Below are 19,179 nucleotides of genomic sequence, written 5' to 3'. Positions count from 1 at the left end.
GACAGGTGTATTTGGTTCGAAGTGCTGCCTGCGAAGGGGGTTGTCGAGTCGGCGCACAGCGGCCGGGTTGAAGCGATCCCTATCTGGGAAACGTTGCACGAATGAATTGCGACGAAAGAGAAGCCGGTCTCGTAAAGTTCGGGCACCGGTTGAGACGATCGACGCGGATGGCAGTTGGGCGAAATTGGGTCTTTGCTCAGCAGTTCGGAGACGGGACGAGGAGAAAGGGCCTGTTCGTTCGTGCAGTCTGGTTGAGCGGTTCGTGCTGGGTGGATGAGAAGGGGGGGGGGCCTGGTGAACCAACGGTGGGGCCGAGAGCAAGCGCCACAAAACAGCGAGAATAACTCGAGGGACGAATGCGCTGTCGAGATGTAGAAAAAAGGGCCGTCAAGTGGGAAATGTCGGTCTGGGATGCGGTTCTCAGATGGGAAGGGGCAAGGCCGAGTGCTGGTATGAGGGCTGCTTTGTGCGCCAGTTGGCTGCCGAGGAGGAGTGTTGAGCTGAATGGATGAATGAATGAATGAGTGCGGAATCTGCGTGTCAGGGACGGGACACTTTGGGGTCGAATGCGGGAGCGCACGCGTCGGGGGGCAGTGGGCCCCTTCGCAAAACTTCCGGTTGGGGGGGGTGCCTGCACGGCAGCGCCGGACACAGCTGATAGGGTGCGATAAATGGTGAGCTTGAGCCGCCTCTTGGTCTGGGGCCCAGTCAAACCCGGGAGGCCAGGAACTGCCGAGCGCAGGAGAAACGACCAGAATTTCCCGCTAGAAGGCGCGCGCCGGGCGGATGGGAGCCATGAGGGTGGTGGTCGGGGATGGCAGACAGTTTTGCGAAGAGTTGAAATGCATTCCAAGGCGACACCAAAACGGTCAAAGCATATACCATGCAATAATAGCTCAATAGGAAGACTATTAACAGCAAAAAAAAAAAAATTAGACCAGGAGGAAGAATGGGAACGCGCGGTGAGCCGCAACGGACGGCTCTCCAAATCTGAGCCTGTCCTGCCCTGCTGCCTCGATCAACGCCGTTTCCTGCTCGGGGGCTTGTCCCGCGTCAGGGCCAACATGGGACCTGCAGGAGGACCGGAAATGGGCTGCCAAGACAGGCCGTTTTTGCGCTAACTCGCACAAGGTGGGTGGGTCGTTCCGCGGTTTGCGAAACGAGTGAGAGTGTTAATTATCATATAGCTCTGCCTCCTATTGGCATTTCCCTCTCTCACTACGTAGTTGACATGCCTCCGCCGGCTACGAATTGGATATTCCTCCTTCCAGTCTCTGTTTTCATATTTCAACTTTCTTATTTTTCTATACTCCTTTTTGCATCTCTCTTTTATACTTTTCCCTTGTCTTTGTTCTCCCTTTCCTTTCTTGACCTTGTACATATCATGGCAAGGGGGTGGAATCGCCATTTTGGTCACTGGGCCTCCGATGTGCAGCGAACCTAAACCGGACGGCATACGTCAATAGAGAAGACAAGGGGTATGTCTATAGACGGGCTTCCGCGAAACAGAGACGAAGGCGTGCACGGATTACGAGAGGAAAACTGGAATTGCCGCTGAAGCACGAGACAAAAGGTTCGGACGATAGTTGCGGGAAGCCCACAAAGGTACCGAGAGACGGGAAGAGCGTCTCGGAGGAGGACAATGAGAGAAGGGGCTGAGTGACGTGAGGGAGATTCTATCGACAATCCACTCTGCATGTTTCACCACGGTGGCTAGCGGTCCAGGTCCCTCGTACCCGGCCGGGGTTGACTTGCATGGAACGGTCAACAGAATAGGATAAAGAAACCGATACTGCTGCAACAACACATGCTCGGCTGCTGAAGATGGCGTTGTGTGCGGCCTGCCACAAAATGTATACATTGTACCCTCGTACCTCGTCGGCGTCTAGTGAGAGGAAGCACGTTGGTGTTTCGGGCCCTTGCTGGAAAGGGGCGGCCATCCAGGCTACGAGACAAGAAGCACGGCGATTGGCCGGCCATGCCGAGTGCATCGCAACCCTCCCACAACTAGGTATCCGTGCACGAGGCCAAGCTCGTCAGGGGACAGAGTTCCATGTCTTTGCCCCTCTCTTCCGCCAGCTCGGTGGAGTGCGGGCTTGTTGCACTTGCGGCGATCTGCATTGGATGGCAATGCGAGAGTCACGACCGGGTCAATCCTAGTGTAGATGGAGAGCATTCCGCGCATAGCGGCCGACCCGTTTACACGGTCCCCTTCCCATTTCGGGCTGAGGAGGGATTCAAGTCGTGGGCTAACACCCCGCAGCAAACACCAAGGCTCGTATCAATAGTGGGGTACCTCCACATCAATTTATCTGGGGAAGCATGGCCTACGGCTCCATCCGCGCAGGGACGGGCGGGAAAGCAGGAACACTATACATAGTGATCGATTCAAGCATCGTTCCCGCGGTGTTTGCCACAGATTGAAGGCCACGGCTGCCGAAACGAAATTGATCTCCCGTTAGGACATCGTAGGGGCATTGAGCCGCGTGGAAACGGCCCGGGTCCGGCGGAAGCCTCGTGTTCTCAAATCATGATTACAGAAACCGCGCACTACAGCCGTTCGGATACAGTACTGTACCTGAATTCAGATGATTTGAAAGCAAGTCCCGTCCCTTATGAACGCCGACCGAGGGTGTTGGGCGAGTTGATTCGCACAGCGACGGTGCCGAAACTGGCGCCAGCACAGACATGCAGGTTGCAGGTGTGGGTGTGAACACCATCTCTTTCGGGCTTGGCCCAATCGCGCTCCATAATCACTTTCTCCCCTGGCACGTTCTTCCCAGCGGACTGGGACGACGCACCGCAGCTCAGCTCATCCAACACTGCCGCTTCAAGCCTCAGCGATTTGGAATGGTCGATCAGCTGGCGGCTACGTAGATTGAGTTTGACATTATTTTGCTTGTCATCTTGCTAGTTAGACATGATCGACGCGCGAGGCTGACGGGTCCGGCCCCGATTGCTCATGGAGGTAAGCAGTCTTGCAAACCGCTTGCTCCACCTCTGGGGGTACCGCAGCTGTTACCAGCCTTACGCGGCCACATCAACGGCGGAGCAAAGCATAAGCATGGAAGCGGCGATGCAGTCGCTGCTTCGCTCCAGAATCACTCGATCTTATGGGTGTGGTTGCACCACCGGTTGCTTCTTTGCTATTTATTTAATTTTTTTTTTTTCGTGGATCCCGCAACGGAACCCTGCAGCCCTGTCAATTTTATCTCCTTGCGGGGGAGCTTCACGTCTGTTGGCCCGAACCCAGCGTTTTTCCACCTCGCATTGTGTGCCCAGCTGAGATCGGCAGCCTCCCACATGGTCTGGGGAGAAGAAGCAAAGGAACCCATTAGGTCAGCTGGTCAGATTGGGGGAGGAAAAAAGCAACACATTCATCCGAGCAATGCCTCAGCCTTTCCGGCACAGGTTTTAGAAATCAGCCATTCCAACAACTGCGTGGCGGGATCGTGCCCTTGAGCTTACAGCCGAACGTGACAAATTGCAACAAAACGGCCCCGGCCAAGCAATAACCAATTTCCGCCAGATAACATCATCGAAACTATCCCCTAGATTCAGGTCAATAATCGGCGACAACTGCGGACTTGGCTATTGAACCGTCAGAGGTACTGTTGAGCGGGGGGATTTGGAGGGTCGGATGGGGAGGGGGCATAAAGCTTGCTTAGGGCTGTCCATTTCGGCCGGGGCAATTTGCAGCGTTGCCAGTGCTGTTAGCCACAGCAGAACCCCCAACGACAAAAGGATTGAGTATGTGGGGTTGCCACATCTTGAGGTTGTACAGATCTCAAACAAACCCGGCATTCTGAATGGGAAGAAGCAGCCAGCTGGAACTGCCAAAAACCTTCAACATGGACATGGCAACCTTCCATCTACCGCCATCGGCGTCTCGCAGACGGGGCCCTTTAAGCCGATGAGCGCCAACTGTGCAGCAAATGTTTTACGGCGTAATAGAGCCGGATCCGTATGCTGGCAAATATTTGGAACCGGCTTCGCCCCAGGGCGGGAGGACGGTGCAGCAGTTGAAATCGGTGAGTCGGATCTAGCTCATTCTGGTCGGGATCCGGGCAGTGGTCAACCCACGTTGCTACCGTGACATGTCCGTCTTGGCGTCCGGTTCTCAGCCGAAATCCGGCACCCGAAAAGACGGAGCTGCGCCGCCCCACAGCAGCAATCCATGCCTCGGCAGAGCCGGGGTGCTGGACAGTCCGAAGTGGGGTTCCACGCGCTTCCTGCATCATTTGCTTCCTTGGTCCTGCGCACGGTTTGTCAGCCGTCACAGTTGGACGTACCTTAGTGCGGCATTGGGCGTTTTCCAGGCTGGGAGTCTCGGCTCTGTCGTGCTCCAGTCGCCTGTACCCCGTGCTTTCCATTTCAAGTGCCCCCTGGGTCGGGATGCCTAGCGGAAGGCGCGGGCTCGGCAACAAATACCCCGTAGGAAGCACCCACCGACTTGACCGGGGAGGAAAAAATGAGGATCACGGCTGCCCAACAGGACCTCGGCACACCCTCGGCCACCCTCACCTCGTCTTCGTCGAAAGGCGCTAACGCATGCAACAATGCGGGACGTAGAAGGCTCCATACTACTATGGATACTGGGCAGACTCATCCGACCTTCTTTTCGCGTCGGCACGAGACTTCCTCTTACCTCGTCGCATCCGACTTAGGCCAGCTTCTCCGATCTTCTGCCGGCAGAATCCGTCTTGTTGACCGGACCCGGAGGGTCCAGACTCCCAATGTAACACTGACGCCTGCATTTGCTTGCCGTCTTGATGCCCGCTCTCTCTTGCTAGTGACCACCTAACCGTGACTGCCGCCTTATTCCCACGCCAAATTTTACCCTTGATGTCTCCCTGCCTCAACACTGGAGACTCTAGGAGGCTGAAACCATCGTCGACAACACCAACCACAGGACTACCAGCATCATGTCCAGCTACCCGCCAGATGTGGAGAAACAGGCGTCGGCGGCTATACCAGACGCCGAGACTCCAGTCGCTAGTTATGATACCTCGACTTCGACGCTCAAGAGCGAGTTGCCGCACAAGGAGATTGCCGGCGACTCCCATCGCGAGAGCCTCTCCCGCTTCTCGTCGGTCGATTCAGATCCCCTCTCCCCGCTTGAGGATGCCCTTGCCAGACCCTCGTCGATCCGAGACGTCGACTTAGACTCGGAGCCGGACTCACCCAACGACCTGACACGAACCCGCACCCGCACCTCCATCACATCATCTGCGTCGCGGCCCCCAGACTTTGAAGTTTCGCTTGAGCCCGACGACCCAGAGAACCCCAGAAACTGGCATGTAACCCTCGGAAAACGAAACAAATGCAATCCTCCCGGAAGAGAAGAGACTAACGCGCACCGCAAGGCCCTTTTGGTACCGCGCCTGGACAATCTTCACTGTCTCGTACTCGACCTGGGTCGTCGTGCTCTACAGCACGAGTTACACGGCCACGATCCAGGGCATCATGGACGAGTTTGATATATCGAGCCGGTCCGTCGCCACCCTCGGCTTGACGACGTACCTGCTAGGCCTCGCGGCCGGGAGCGTCGTTGTCGCACCCATGAGCGAGCTCTATGGCCGGAGGATCGTGTACCTGGTGTGTCTGTCAGTGTTTGTCGTGCTGATCGTCCCGTCTGGGCTGGCGAGGTCGTTGATGGACATGGTGATTGTGAGGTTTTTTGCGTGCGTGTTTACTTCTCTGTGACGCCCTTTTTTATTCTACTTGTGTCACGGGCCTTAGGGAGGCTGACTGATGCTGTGATACTAGGGCACTTTTTGGAGCAGCCATGATTTCAAACGGCCCAGGGACGGTGGTCGATATCGCGAGTCATGAGACCCTTGCACTGTGTATGTCGCTGTGGTCGGTGGCACCGCTCAACGGCCCGACCACCGGGCCCATCATTGGCGGTTTTGTATACGAGTATCTGGGCTGGCGATGGGGCAATTGGCTGGCCATGATCCTCGGCGGAGCGGCCGTCATCATGCTAGCGACTATCAAAGAGACGTATGCGCCGGCGCTACTTAAGAAGAAGGCTGCCAGGATACGCAAGGAGACGGGCGACGACCGCTGGTGGTGCCGGTACGATCAGCGAATTTCGACGCTACAACTCCTCAAGATCAATCTCAGTCGGCCTTTTATCCTGGCCGCGACCGAGCCGATCCTGTGGTTTTTCAACGTCTGGTTAGCGCCCTTCCCACTTACCGCTGAACCAAACATAAAACAATCCCCGTAATTGCCAGATCAAAACTAATCCCGCCTAATCAGGATCTCCATCATCTACGGTATCCTTTACCTCTGCTTCGTTGCCTACCCCATAGTCTTCACGCAGCATCGCGGCTGGTCCGTGGCAATGTCGGGTCTCGCCTTCGTCGGCATTGCCATTGGCACCCTCATCTCCATTGTCCTCGAGCCCCTCTGGCGGCATATCATCAACAGCTCCCCCAAGCGGGACCCGGAGACGGGCCGGGCCGCCCCCGAGGCCACTGCGCTCATCATGTCAATCGGCGCGCTCCTGACCCCGCTGGGCCAGCTCGTCTTCAGCTGGACTTGCCTGCCTGCGTCCATTCACCCGGGCGTTCCCATCGCCTTTGGTATCCCCTTTGGCATGGGCAACACCCTCTCCTTCATCTACGGTTCAAACTACCTCGCCGGCGCCTACGGCATCTACGCGGCGTCCGCGCTGGCCGGCAACGCCGTGATCCGCTCGGCCATCGGCGGCGCCTTGCCGCTGGCCGGCCCCGCCATGTATTCAGCGATGACACCACAGTGGGCGGGGACCTTTCTAGGGCTGCTCGAGGTGCTCTTGATTCCGATCCCGTTCATGTTTTATTGGTACGGGGATCGGATTAGGGCCAAGAGCGGGGTCATTCGGCAGATGCGCGAGGAGCAGGCGAGGGCCGATGGGAGGCAGGCTAAGGCTACGGCGAGAGCGAAGAAGAGTTTGACGAGTGGTCAGAGTCGGGATACTAGGGCTGTGACGCCCAGGCCGAGAACAGGAGGGGCAGGAGGAGAAGGGTTGCCGCTGCAGCCTCAGCTGTCTGCACCAGGAGTAGGTATACCTTGATGCGGTGAATGAGATGTGGTTTTTGTCGGCTTTTCTTACAAGGTGATTTTTGCATATGGTAGAGGAAACGGTGGGGAAAGTAACAAGCATGGCCGGCGATAATGTATATAAGTAATGATATTGAGATTCCCGGGTTCGACAATGCGGGTTTCTGTGTGGAAGGTGAGTCTGGTAACCATACTCCGCCGCGGTCGTTTGTGCTCTCCATTAGAGTCCGGCAAGGGCATAGCGCTGGGAATAATATCACCGTAGCAATGTTACAATGCACATTCGTCCAAGTTTGTCACGACTTTATTCACTCGTCCCCAAAAACAACCTGTTCTGCTCTGCTCTGCTCTGCGATGCAACGCCATCCGCTTGTTTCGTACTAACTAACCGTTGCCCCCGACGGCGGATTGTATTTTCCCTTTCCCGTGCATCAGCTATCGGTATCCGCATCTATAAAATGCGGTATCTGGCTCTTGGTAACGGAATAAATCGAGCGGGCTTGAGCAAGAGTTGAAGCGAAGCCAAGGTAGTAGAGCCTGAATTGCCGGAATGGCCGCCATACAAAGAGAAGAGGGCGGCGCGGCTTCGGCCCATCATCTCCCTCGCGTCGACATGGCCGCGAATCGTCTGCCTTTGTCCACCTCCTAATCATACCTGCCAAACCAGAGCAAAAGAGAGAAAAGTGCAAAAACGGACAGCGATAAGAAGCAGGGGCGGCTAATGGTGCCCGCAGCACGTCCAGGTACAACTCCCAAAACGCCGGCCAGACAGTTGAAACGCATGACGCCGACGCCTCCACCACCTCTTCCACCATGAATAATACAAAACCCTCATCGAGGGTAGGAAAGGGAAAATAATAAGCCGCAAGAACCCAGCGCCGTTGAATCCACCCCGCATATGACTAGTTCTTTACAGCAGCCCGCGCACGTGTATGTGTATATGTCCCCGCTGTCCCGAAACAAAAGAGAGAATCACATCGTAATCCCCGACACGGCGCCCTGCCCCGGTAGCCCCAGCAAACCAGTACCGCCACCGGTTGCGGCAGCGGCGCCAACGCCCGTCTTGGACGACATCTGCGCGAGCTTCTCCCGCTCGGCCTTCTCCTTGTCCCTCTGTTCCTTCTCAAGCTTGGTGATTCGCGGCTTCCTAACCGTCCCGCCCCTGGATCCTGGCCCGCCACCACGGCCCCTTCCGCTCCCCTCACCACGCGTCGCGCCGCCTCTGCTACCCCTGCCCCTACCGCCGCGACCCCTCCTCGGCGGACCCTCGGGAACGGCGGGCTTCTCGACTTCGGGTATGAGCGGCCCACTGTAGACGAAAAACCCATCCCGGCTGGCCGCGGCCTGTTCCTCCCACAGCAGCTCCGAGTCATCTACGAAGTCATCGTCCTTGTCATACTCGTCCTCCTTGAAGTTGCGCTTCTTCCTCGCTGGCTTCGCTGGTGCCGCCGCCTCGGGGCCACTCATGCCACCGCCTGTCAAGCCATTTCCGTTGCCCATGCCGCCCATCTCGACGTTACTCCCCTCAGGATCCGATTGCAAGTCCTCCTCCATCTCGTCCCCAGACTCCCTCCCGCTGCCATTCTTCTCGAGCGCCGCTGTCGCCGCCGCGATGCGCGCCTTGCGCTCCCGGCTGGCCGCCAGCCGCGGGTGCAGCGCGTCCCACCCGTACCGCTCCTCGGCCATGCGCATGAAATTGACATATTTGTTGTTCTCGCCGGTTTTGAGCGGGATGTGTAGCGATATGCTCGGCGTCTCGATCTCCTCGCCGGGACGGACTTTGCCGAAATCAAGGATGGACCGGCCTTCGCCGCCGGGGAGGGGCGGGAGGGCGTCCTTGAGGCTGTTGATCTTGGGCGAGGACGAGGAGCTGCTGCGGGCTTTCTTGTTGGATTCGCGTTCCTGCTGCACGACGGCAGCGATCTTCTTGCTTTGGGCGGGCGCCGGAGCCGCAGGGGTTGCGGCGGCGGCGGATGTGGCGCTCGGGATCGACGTCATGCTTGTGAAGGAATTGGTTTTCGACTCGGCTTTGTTGGCAGCGGTGGGCGCCGGAGGTGGGGGTGGAGGGCGCCTGGCGTCGGCAAGGATGGGCTTGGGCATGTGCTGGGCAGCGGGAGCGGCAGCGGGAGTGGGAGCGGGAGCGGGAGCATTGCGCACGGTGTTGGAGGGCGAGGGCGGCACGGACGCCGATTCTTGAAAACGGGCCTGAGGCGTGGGGTTGCTGTAGGTCTGAGATGGAATGGGCGAGATCACATTAGGAGCAGGCGGTGGATCTACCAAGCTGGCAATCGAGGGCGACGCGCTGGCACGGTTGACTACCTGGGTGGGCGCGCGGGGTGAGCCGAGCGGACCCGTGCCGTACGGATCCCGTGTCGCTACGGACTCACGAATAGGATCGTAGCCACCCCGAATGGGGTCAAACATCTGCCTCGCCGGCGCGGCGGGCTGCGGTTTCGGGGGCGGCTCTTCGTTCAGGAGGTTGTGCATATGCATCGAGCCCTCACGCTTCGGAGCGGCTTGGGCGTATCCGGTCTCGGCAGGGGCCGGGCGCGCATCCAGGGCCATGCGCATCGATGAGAGCTCGGTAATCTTGGGTTGCCGGGGCGGGCCCGAGACGGATCTCGCGTCCATCTCCGACGTCGCGTCGCTGCCCTCGGTCGCAGCCGCCTTCCGCTTCCTCTGGACGGGAGGGGCATTGGGGTCTCTGGGCTTCCGCGGCCGACGCTGCTTGGGCTGATCGGCGTTTGTTGAGCTCCCATCGACGGGGGTAGCCTTGGGTTTGATGGTGCTGCCGGGTTTCCTGCCGGGTTTCTTGCGGGGGAGGCCGGCGGCGGTCAGGGCAACGTTCGGGGCCGGTTCGGTGGGCTGTTGCTGCTGCATAATGCCAAATCGAGATGCTGAGCCGGGATCAACGATGATCTCGTCCATCTCAATATTGGCTCGGCCGGCGTTGATGACGCGAGTCGGAGAGCCGGGCTCCGATATTATCGCCGACGGTGGTGATGATAACGACGGTGACGAGCTGTATTGCTTCTGCATTTCGACCAGCGGTTTCCGCCACCCGCTGCCAGTCCCCAGCTGGCAAAGATGCCTCTGAAGAGCGGAGGGAGGAAACGAGAAAAGGAAAAAAAAGAAAAAATAAAAGGGGAAAAAGAAAAGGAACCACAGCCCCCTGCTACGATCACGGGCGTGCTGCGTGTGCGTTCGCTAGTGAATGGCGAAGAAACTCTGACAAAGAATATAGGGCAACGGCTGTCCGCTGCAACAACAGACCAAAAAGGGGCACAAAAGGTGGGAAAATGCCGAAGCCCGGGAGGTAGTTTGTATGTCCCACCGATGGGACGTTGTCGACAACAGCAGGAACTGCCGCTGATAGGCCGCCTGGAGGGAGCTCGCTGAGCTTCCAGAGCGTTGGTGGAATGCCCCTTGTGGTTGGTCGGTCGGCTGGATTGGGTCCGAGCGTCGCGGCAGCCGAACTTGTGACTTTTGCGGCTTGAGCTGCAGAGGTGGAGTTTGCAGCTTCTGAATACCTTCAAGTCCCGAAGCGCTGCAAATCCGCCCGCCGTCGGCCGACAAAAAAACCGGAGGCAGTGCCCAGCGTGCAGGGCCGCGGGCAATCGACGCCTATGATTAATTCGGCTGGCTCTGCTGAATATGAAAACCACCTTTGCGCGATGCAAAGGCGAGAGAACCGAGATAATTCAGATGGGTTTTGCACTCGGCGCCCGAAAATGTCGGTGGACGTTGAGTGTGTTGGGTGGTGGAAAGAGAAGGGAGAAGGAGAGGAAATTTTGGGGTGCGAAGGGGGGCGAAGAGACGACGGGGATGGCTCTGTTTTGGAACTTTATTATTTCGCAGCTGGCGAGGGAAAACCGGGGCCTTGACCACCTCAGGACAGTTACGGGATGCAAGGGAAATTTTGATCTAGGAAAAAAAAAAAAAACGAATTAAACACCAGGGCTGGCTCTCGGCCGGCGCTGAGGAGGGAAGGGGACGAACCAAGGGCAGCGCGGCGGGGAAACACCAGCGAGGGCATGGGAGACGCGGATGGAATTGGGAATGGCCGCATTGACCGAGGAGCCAAGCGATGACCGGAAGGGGGAAATGGAGTGTCAGCGGCGGATGTCCCAGCGGGCATGAGCATGGGCGTGGGCATGGGCGTGGGCATCATCCATTATCCATCGTCGGGATAGAGAGAGAGAGAGACAGAGAGGGTGAGAGACGGAATCAAACACCAAAGAAGGTCCGAGGCAGCTGCTAACGGAGCCAGGGCGATAGGCTGCACCTTGATACGCCAACGCCAAGGTGCTGTACCGCCACCTGACTGTGCCGAGATCCCCTCAAGGGAGGTGAGATGGAACGGCGAGTCGGTGGCCCGAACCAGGAAGGGAAATTCGCAAAGAGGGAAAGAAAGTGGTCAGTCATGGGCCATGGATCGTGGATCCCTTCTCTCATCGGACGCAACGGACAGCCGGCTGCAGAGCGCCTAGCGGCAGGGCTGCGCCGGTGTTCTTCTTTGGTTTCTTGGCTCCACCCGAGAAATCGTCTGTCGGGCATGCCTTTTTAAGGTGTGGCAGGGGTCGATGATTGCTTTTTTTTCCTCTGGAGGGATGTTCGCGACTCAGGTGGGGCACCCACGCCTTGAGTGTGAACCGAGCGCGCGGAAGAGGCTCGCGCTGCCCGCGTGCTGCACGGTACAAAGGCCGCGTCCCGAGAGATGTCGAGTTACTTTCGGTTTGGGGGCAGATCGGACGGACTGTATCCCTGTCAGATACTTATCATCCGGCAGAATCCTTGTACCCGACCCCCCGTTTCGAATCTGGTGTGGGTGCTGCGTGACATCTTTGGAAGCCGCAGCGCTCCGCATTTGCCAAAACAACCGCGCTGGAAATACAGGGGTTATGAGCAAGCGGCACACGCCACCTGCACATCTGCAACGTGTGAAGTCCTCGATTACGAACTGCGAACTGCGAACTGCAGCCTGCGCAATCGCCGGGCTGGGCGATGAAAGTGCCGCAAATAAAGGCCATGTGAGCGCCGAATGGCTCTGTTCTGGTTCAACAAGTCTACCGAATGGTGGTTAGTGCTATGCGTCTTAGTGCCAAAACATTTTTGTGTGTCAACCAGATACCGCGGGTTTCCAGACGCGCAATGCCCTGAGTGCTACGCCCAAACGGTAGGATCCCTCCGTTTAGATGGTTAGGTGCAGTGTAGTGTGCACTAGATTTATTTGTACACAAGTAGAGTACCGACCCGTTGCCGAATCCGACTTGCCTGGGATCATGCACGGGCCGGTGATTTTGGCGTTGATCGACACTAATGCCAATCCCAGCTAAGCGAAAAAAAAGTTTGATTACATAAGGTTGCCTGCCTTCCGGCTTTGAACCGAGCTGGCAGGCAGAGGCGGCCCCGCAGTCGATAAGATAAGCCTGCTATATCGTGTTAACCCCAAAGAACAAACAGAGCCGTCACGGAAGCATTTTCGTAACAAAGTCGACTCTCGTTTTTATCCGCCGTGCAAAAGAGCCTCGAGTAGACCGGCCCGCATCATGGACGCAACATTGGAGATTCACGATGTTCGAGAAAGAGACTTTGACGATGTTCAACCGCCGAGTTTCCCGACGCCATCAGCGCTGTCCACCAGCGGATTCCCCGCTCACAAGAAACGAGTCTCAGCTTTCAAGCAGCAGCGGCAGGCGAAGTCGGCGACCGCTTCACCTGTGCACGGCGCGCCGTCTGCAGAATCGAAAATCACGTCCGCCGAGCCATCAAGTCGAAATGGCGTGCCGAGCCAGAGAAGTACAGAGCCAGACGAGAAGCGGGGCATCGACGAGGAAAACAGAGCTGTGATAGACTCCATGTCACCCGAAGAAATAGCCGAGGCGCAGAAAGAACTCTTCTCTGGCTTGGACCCAAAACTTATTCAGATGCTGCTAAGACGCTCAAACCTGGACGAGCCGGCCGGTCCATCACCGTTCGGCTTGGTGCCCCCATCGACGAGCGCGGGCCCGGCACCTTCTAAGCCGCCGCACCCCACCGTCGAAGACGCACCAGATGCGCCCCCGGAACCCGAGACGGGCCCAGCACCCGTGAGAAAGCCCAACAAACCCAAGAAAACAGTCGCCTTCGACGAAGACGCCGCGCCTCCAGCTCCTCCGCCTTCACTCTTCCCCGCGACTTCGGCCCCCGCGAAGGACTCCGAGCCCAGGCCCGACGCACCCAAAACCCACTTCCCCCACCCGCCCAAGGTCCCCGACCTCGACCCGGCAGACCCTAACTTCCTCGAGACCATGCACAAGAAATTCTTCCCCAACCTCCCCGCCGACCCGTCCAAACTCGCCTGGATGGCGCCGCTCCCCACGCCAAACTCGCCCGCCGACCGCGAATCCCCTTACTACCCGGGGCAGTCGTCCCTCCCCGTCTCGGCCCTCCGCTTCGACTTCCGCGGCGCCCTCGTCCCGCCCCGCCTCAGCCGCACCATACCCGTGACCAAAGGCCTGCACCACCACGGCGAGGCCCCCGAGGCGGCCGGGTACACCATCCCCGAGCTGGCGCGGCTGGCGCGGTCGGCAGTGCCGGCGCAGCGGTGCGTCGCGTACCAGACGCTGGGACGGATGCTGTACCGTCTTGGGCGCGGGGACTGGGGCGGCGGCGCGGGCGGGCGGGACGGCGACGAGGACGACCTCGCCTTCGCGCTGTGGCGCTGCTTCAGGGAAGGGAAGGTGCTGGAGAGCCTGGAGGAAGAGGCCGGCTTGCCCGAGGGGAAAGGCCATCTGAGCTGCAAGGCGTACGCGATCGAGGCGTTGTGGCTGTTTGAGAAGGGCCGGTGGAGGGAGAAGTGGAGGGGGCTGTGAGAGGGGGGAATATTCGGGGCGTGAGTCGAGTTCTAATGCATAAAAGGAGGCATAAAGGATACAGACGGATGGGAGTACGGTGGATGCATTACGCCGAACGGCGTGGAGCGCATCAAAGCGAGAAGACACGGCGTGGTCTTTCTAGCTTCATGCGGTGATATAGCGCAGTTTGTGTCTCTGAACCTGCAAAGGACATAATAAAATGCGGATAGCGGCAGCCGGGTGAAGGGCAACGAAGTGAGCAAAATAGAAGAGATAACAAAAAGTTCGCATTTCATACGTAATAGCGACGAGGCACATTTAACTCCGTTCATCTCGGTTCCCATAGGCCCTCCCGTCCTTGACCCTTCCTCGTTTATAACCCTAAACAGACAGCCCAACCCCAAAGCCTCGTACGGTCATCCCGGCCCTGAACATGACAACACCATGCGGAACCGAACCCAGAAGGGGGCCAGGACGGCTAACCCTATAACGGCCGCAAAAGAGAACCCGCATTAACCAACCAAACTTCAAGCAAGAAGCAGAACAAAACCAACCGCACCGAGGGATTGCTTTCTGTTGCATCATCTCGGGCGATGCGCAAGGACAGACGGACGAACCTGTTGTGCTTGAACCTTTACTTGTGCATGCTGCTGCTGCCCCTGTTGACCATGCCCCTGATGCTGGTTCCTACCCACGACATAATCCCTGTTCTCAATCGTGACACTCTTCGTCATGTGGTTGACCTTGTAGACACCCACCAGGCGCGCGGCCAACTCAAACATGTTGTTGCGCAGCGAAATGACAATGAACTGCGCGTTCTTGGTACGCTCTTTGATGTAGTTGGCCACAATCGACACCTGGAGATGGGATGTTAGATCGCCTTGGGGGTTTAAGGGCGCGGGAGACACGAAATGGATCATAAGGGGCTAAGGCTGGGTTGGGTGAAGAAAAGGAAAAAGGGAAAAAAAAAAAAACCGAAGGGGGTGGGTTTACTCACATTCCTGAAATCCAACGCGGCATCAATCTCGTCCATGACGTACAACGGCGTCGGTTTGTAGTGATGCAGCGCAAACACGAGCGCCAGCGAGCTGAGCGTCTTCTCGCCACCGGACAAGTTGCTGATATTCTTCCACGACTTCTTAGGCGGCATCACGCTGAACAGGATGCCCTCGCTGAATGGATCGAGCGAATCTACCAGTTCCAGCTCGGCATTGCCCCCCATCGTGATCATCTGGTACATTTCCTTGAGCCGTAACGAGATGGTGCTAAACCCTTCCATGAAGCCCTCGAGCCGCAGCCTACGCAGGTCGTCGCATCGCTTCTTGGCCGCGTCGCGCTGCGCGACAGCACTGGCCAGATCAGATGACCGTGCCGCGTGCTCTTCCACGCGCCGCCGGTACTCAGCCAGCACGCCGAGATCAACGTTGACGTTTTGGATCTTCTCCTCCAACGCGGCGATCTCGCCCTTGAGCGTCACCTTGTTCATATCTGCCAGCTCGTCTTTGGTGTATCGTGGGAGCTCGAGAGGAGTAGACCGGCCTGGGCCGTGTATCGTCTGGTTGGCCGTCGCGTCTTCAGCCTGGGCCTCGGCTTGTAGTTGCGCGTCAGCGTCCATCATATCTGTATCACCGTCTTCGTCCATCATATCCGTGTCTCCGTCCTCATCCTGGTTAGGAGGTGGTTGAGGCGCAGGAGCTACGGCCGAGCTGTTGCGACCACTTTCCAGGTCCTCGATGTTCTGGAGCGACAGCTTGGAAAGCTTCTTCTCCCAGTACTGTAGCCTCTCCTGGTTGTCGGCAAGCAGCTTCTGGCTCTCCTCGAGCTTGTTGCGCATCTCGATTTCGACTGCGCGAGTCTCGTTGAGCTCGGCCGTCTTCTCATCAAGCTCAGCCTTCATCGTAGCGAGCTCCTCCTTTTTAGCAGCGAGGGCCTCCTTGGCCTCTTCTACCCGGGTTTTGAAATCGTCCGCCTTGTCTCCTTGGTTCTGGATTTCTTCCTCGAGCTTCTCAGACTCCCGAATGGCGGCCTCGAGTTCCTTGGATGCCTTTGCGTGGTCCTTTGCGAGCTTGACCCTTTGTTTCTCTGCCTTGGCCTTGCGTACTTCTGCGTTGGACATGTCCTCGTTCTGCGACGAGATTTCCTCCTTGAGTGAGTCGACTTTGGCTCTTTGCGCGCGGAGCTTCTCGCCGCCGACCTCCATGATCTTGTCCTGCAGCATCTTGATCTCATCCTCAACACTCGAGGTCTCTCCGTGCAGCCTCTCCACCTCCTTGTTGAGTTTCGAAACCTCCTTCTCAAGCGCCACGATGCGGCTGTCGTCAGTCTTGGACGGCTGATGCTCCTTGCTGAGTTCCTTAACTCTGCGCTGGGCATCGGCCAAGTTCCTGGCCGAGCTTTCTACCTCGAGCTTGATCTTCTGCATTTTGGTGTCGAGTTGGGGGATCTGTTCCTTAAGAGAGCGGATGCGAGCCTCGAGCTCCCGCTGGCGTTCCTGGAACTCCTGAAATCTCTGTTCCAGTGTATCCCGGTCGGCTTCTAGCTTGGCGACCTGTTCCTTGCTGGTGTCGGCCACGAGCTTGGACGACATAAGGCCCTTCTTAACCGTAGTGCCGCCACCAGACATGGTACCGGACTTGTCGATCAACTCACCAGCAAGGGTGACGACACGCCACCGTCTGGCGCCGTAGGCGATGCGATTCGCCTGAGCGAGGTCCTTGGCCACTAGCGTGTCTTGGAGAGCATGGTAGAAGGCTGGGCGGAACTTGTCCTCCTTGGCCTTGACGAGATCGAAAAGGCGCGGCGCGTTCTCGGGGGTCTGGATGGGCGATAGATCCCTGACTCGCAACTTGTCGAGACAGATGAAGTTCCCACGGCCCAGATTTGTCTTCCTCAAGTACTCGATGCACTGCTGGCCAGCCTCGACCGTGTCTGTGACAAAGTTATCGAGCGCACCGCAGGCTGTTGAAATGGCAACATCGTACTGCTGGTCGATAGTACCGAGGTTGCCAAGGCGGCCATGGAATCCGTCGATACGGCCTGATTCCTTCATGCGCATTAGTGCTGTGAGAACGTTACCCTGTGTCTGGGTAGCGGACAAGCTCGACCGAGCCTCGTCGGCCTTTTGCCGGGCATTTGAGAGCTGGGCGCGGAATTTGGGCTCCTCCTGTGCAAGCTTTTCAAGTTCGGCCACGGCTCTCCTCCCTTCCTTCTGCAAGGCTGCCTTTTCGGCTTCGCACTGCCTGAACTCCTCTGCTTTGGCCGCCTGGCTCTCCTCAATGGCGGCAATCTTGGCTTCCATCTCCTCAAGGGCGACGGCACCAGCGTTGGCCTTTTCCTTGAGAATGGCCATCTCGCTTTCGGCAACAGCAATCGCGGATTGCTTCTGGTTGATCTTTTCTTTCCAAGGCTCGAGCGACTTTTGCTTGGCGGCAATCTGGTCCGACAAGTGCTGTGTCTTGCCCTTCAGACTCTCGCGGATTCTAGTCAGCTCCGCCTCTTCCTCCTTGACCTGTTGTTCGAGCGCGGCGATCTCCTGAGCACGCGTCTCGATTTCTTCAGTGCACTCTTCGATCGTCTGCTCAGCCTCGGCAGCTGAGTTCTCCGAATTGGCGATTGTTTTCTCCAGCTTCTTACGCTTGTCCGTGAGAAACTTTCGCTTCTCGTCGAACTTGACACGCTCTTGGTCAAATTTGGTCATCTCCTTGATCAACGCCTGTGTGTACTTTTCTTGAGCCTCGAACTCTTTGCTGCCTTTGGAGTAGGCCTTTTCGAGCTGTTTGATGATTTGCTCGCTGCCATGGTGTTTCTCGAGCTCCGCATCGAGCTGTGCCTGCATCTGGCCGATGGCCTCCTCTGTGACAGCAATGTTGTCATCACATTCGCTGACGTAGAGCTGGTACAGAGCGGACTGTTTCATAGCAAGCTCATTCTCGTCGCGGACGTATGCCAGGGCCTTATTCTTCTTGTCCTCGAGGCTGTTCTTTTCCTTTTCGACATGTTGAACCCGGCCACTCTTCTCGAGACAGATCTCGTTGAGGGTTTCTACCTCGGCTGCGGCCTCCTCGATTGGCGCCTTGTACTTTGATGTGCCAATGATATCCTCAAGATATTCCAGGAGGCCATCTTCGTGCTCATTGGCGGCTTTTGCCTTCATCTGAGCAATCGACTCAACCTCACCCTGTAGGATCAGGAAACGCTTGTGGTCCAGATCAACGCCACGGTCACGGAGCAATGTGGTGACGGTTGTGAAGTTCGAGCTCTTGCCATTGATGTAGTACTGGCTGGAGTTGTTCTTGAACGCCTTGCGCGAGATAACCAGGTCCGAGTTTGGGATAATCTCGTGGCCTCCGCCGGGCAGGTCCATGATCTCGTGGAAGTGGACCGCAACCTCACAATACTCCAGGTCGGGGTACTGTGCCGAGTTGTGGATTAGGGCAGAGATCTTGCCCTGCCTCATCTTGCTCGCTCGGAAGCCAAAGACAAAGAGCAACGAGTCGATGACGTTGGACTTGCCAGAACCATTCGGCCCAACAACCGAAGAGAAGGAGGCGTGGAAGGGACCGACCTCCTGTCTCCCAGCGTAACTCTTGAAGTTAGTGAGGACGAGGTAGGTAATCACGATCCGCGGCTTCGGCCCGGTATCTTCGACAATCGGCATGGCCATGGTGCGTGACTTGAGCATGATGTCCATCGGTTTCTCAAGGATGGTGTCCATCGCCTTGATGGGCTTGACAGCAGCGAGCACCGTCTCATCCCCCCCTTGTTTGAGCTGTTCATTGACCGTGGTAGTCGTGATATCGGCAAGCGGCACATTGTGTAGCTCGGAAGTCGCTGGCGACGAAGAGTGTTTCAGCGCAGGCAGCGGCGTCTCCGGCTCGGGCGTGGCGGACGTTGTCGCGCGCGGCGCAACACTCCTCCGAGTCCGCGTCGACGGCTTCCTGGCTGGAACATCGTCGTCGCGGGGAGCCGCCGTGGTTGCTGTGCTTGCTGTCGCCGTTGACGCTACCGTCGCTGCTGTCTGATCGGGATCGAAGGCTTGGCTGGGCTCGGCGACTGGGGCAGGCGTGACATTGCTCTTCTTTGGGCGCCCACGACGCTTCGGCTCGGTCGGGGCGGGGGGGTCTGCCGTTGCTTTTCTTCGGTTCTGGGTTGTGCGGCGCGGAGTGGCGGCCGGCGCCGGTGTGAAGTCGTCCCCGCTATCCTCAGCCTGCTGGGGCGCGTCGGCCATTTCCTCATCTGAAGACTCTACAATCGCTGTGCGCCGAGTCCGGCGCGTTGGTCGTGTCGACAT

General features: G+C 57.8%; 4 protein-coding genes across 4 annotated transcripts; 2 read left to right on the top strand and 2 right to left on the bottom strand.

Annotated features, from left to right (window-relative positions):
- Positions 1 to 4,925: 4,925 nt before the first annotated feature.
- MFIFM68171_07799 (uncharacterized protein) lies at positions 4,926 to 7,066 on the top strand (the record flags this gene model as incomplete). Its single annotated transcript, XM_071063219.1, has 4 exons — positions 4,926 to 5,296; positions 5,367 to 5,684; positions 5,770 to 6,183; positions 6,268 to 7,066. The coding sequence occupies 4 exons, from the start codon at positions 4,926 to 4,928 to the stop codon at positions 7,064 to 7,066; spliced, it is 1,902 nt and encodes a 633-aa protein (XP_070919320.1).
- Positions 7,067 to 8,025: 959 nt separating this feature from the next.
- HPC2 (HIR complex subunit) lies at positions 8,026 to 10,092 on the bottom strand (the record flags this gene model as incomplete). The annotated part of the gene is made up of 1 exon (XM_071063218.1): positions 8,026 to 10,092. The coding sequence occupies one exon, from the start codon at positions 10,090 to 10,092 to the stop codon at positions 8,026 to 8,028; it is 2,067 nt and encodes a 688-aa protein (XP_070919319.1).
- A 2,510-nt stretch (positions 10,093 to 12,602) lies between these two features.
- MFIFM68171_07797 (uncharacterized protein) lies at positions 12,603 to 13,907 on the top strand (the record flags this gene model as incomplete). The annotated part of the gene is made up of 1 exon (XM_071063217.1): positions 12,603 to 13,907. One exon carries the CDS (start codon positions 12,603 to 12,605, stop codon positions 13,905 to 13,907), a length of 1,305 nt encoding a protein of 434 aa, XP_070919318.1.
- Positions 13,908 to 14,470: 563 nt separating this feature from the next.
- On the bottom strand, positions 14,471 to 19,179 carry SMC4 (Structural maintenance of chromosomes protein 4; the record flags this gene model as incomplete). Its single annotated transcript, XM_071063216.1, has 2 exons — positions 14,471 to 14,746; positions 14,887 to 19,179. The coding sequence occupies 2 exons, from the start codon at positions 19,177 to 19,179 to the stop codon at positions 14,471 to 14,473; spliced, it is 4,569 nt and encodes a 1,522-aa protein (XP_070919317.1).

The sequence above is a fragment of the Madurella fahalii genome, assembly GCF_045866475.1.
Source record: "Madurella fahalii IFM 68171 DNA, scaffold_4, whole genome shotgun sequence".
Classification (NCBI taxonomy): Eukaryota; Fungi; Ascomycota; class Sordariomycetes; order Sordariales; genus Madurella; species Madurella fahalii.
This window is presented reverse-complemented; position numbering and strand designations above follow the sequence as displayed.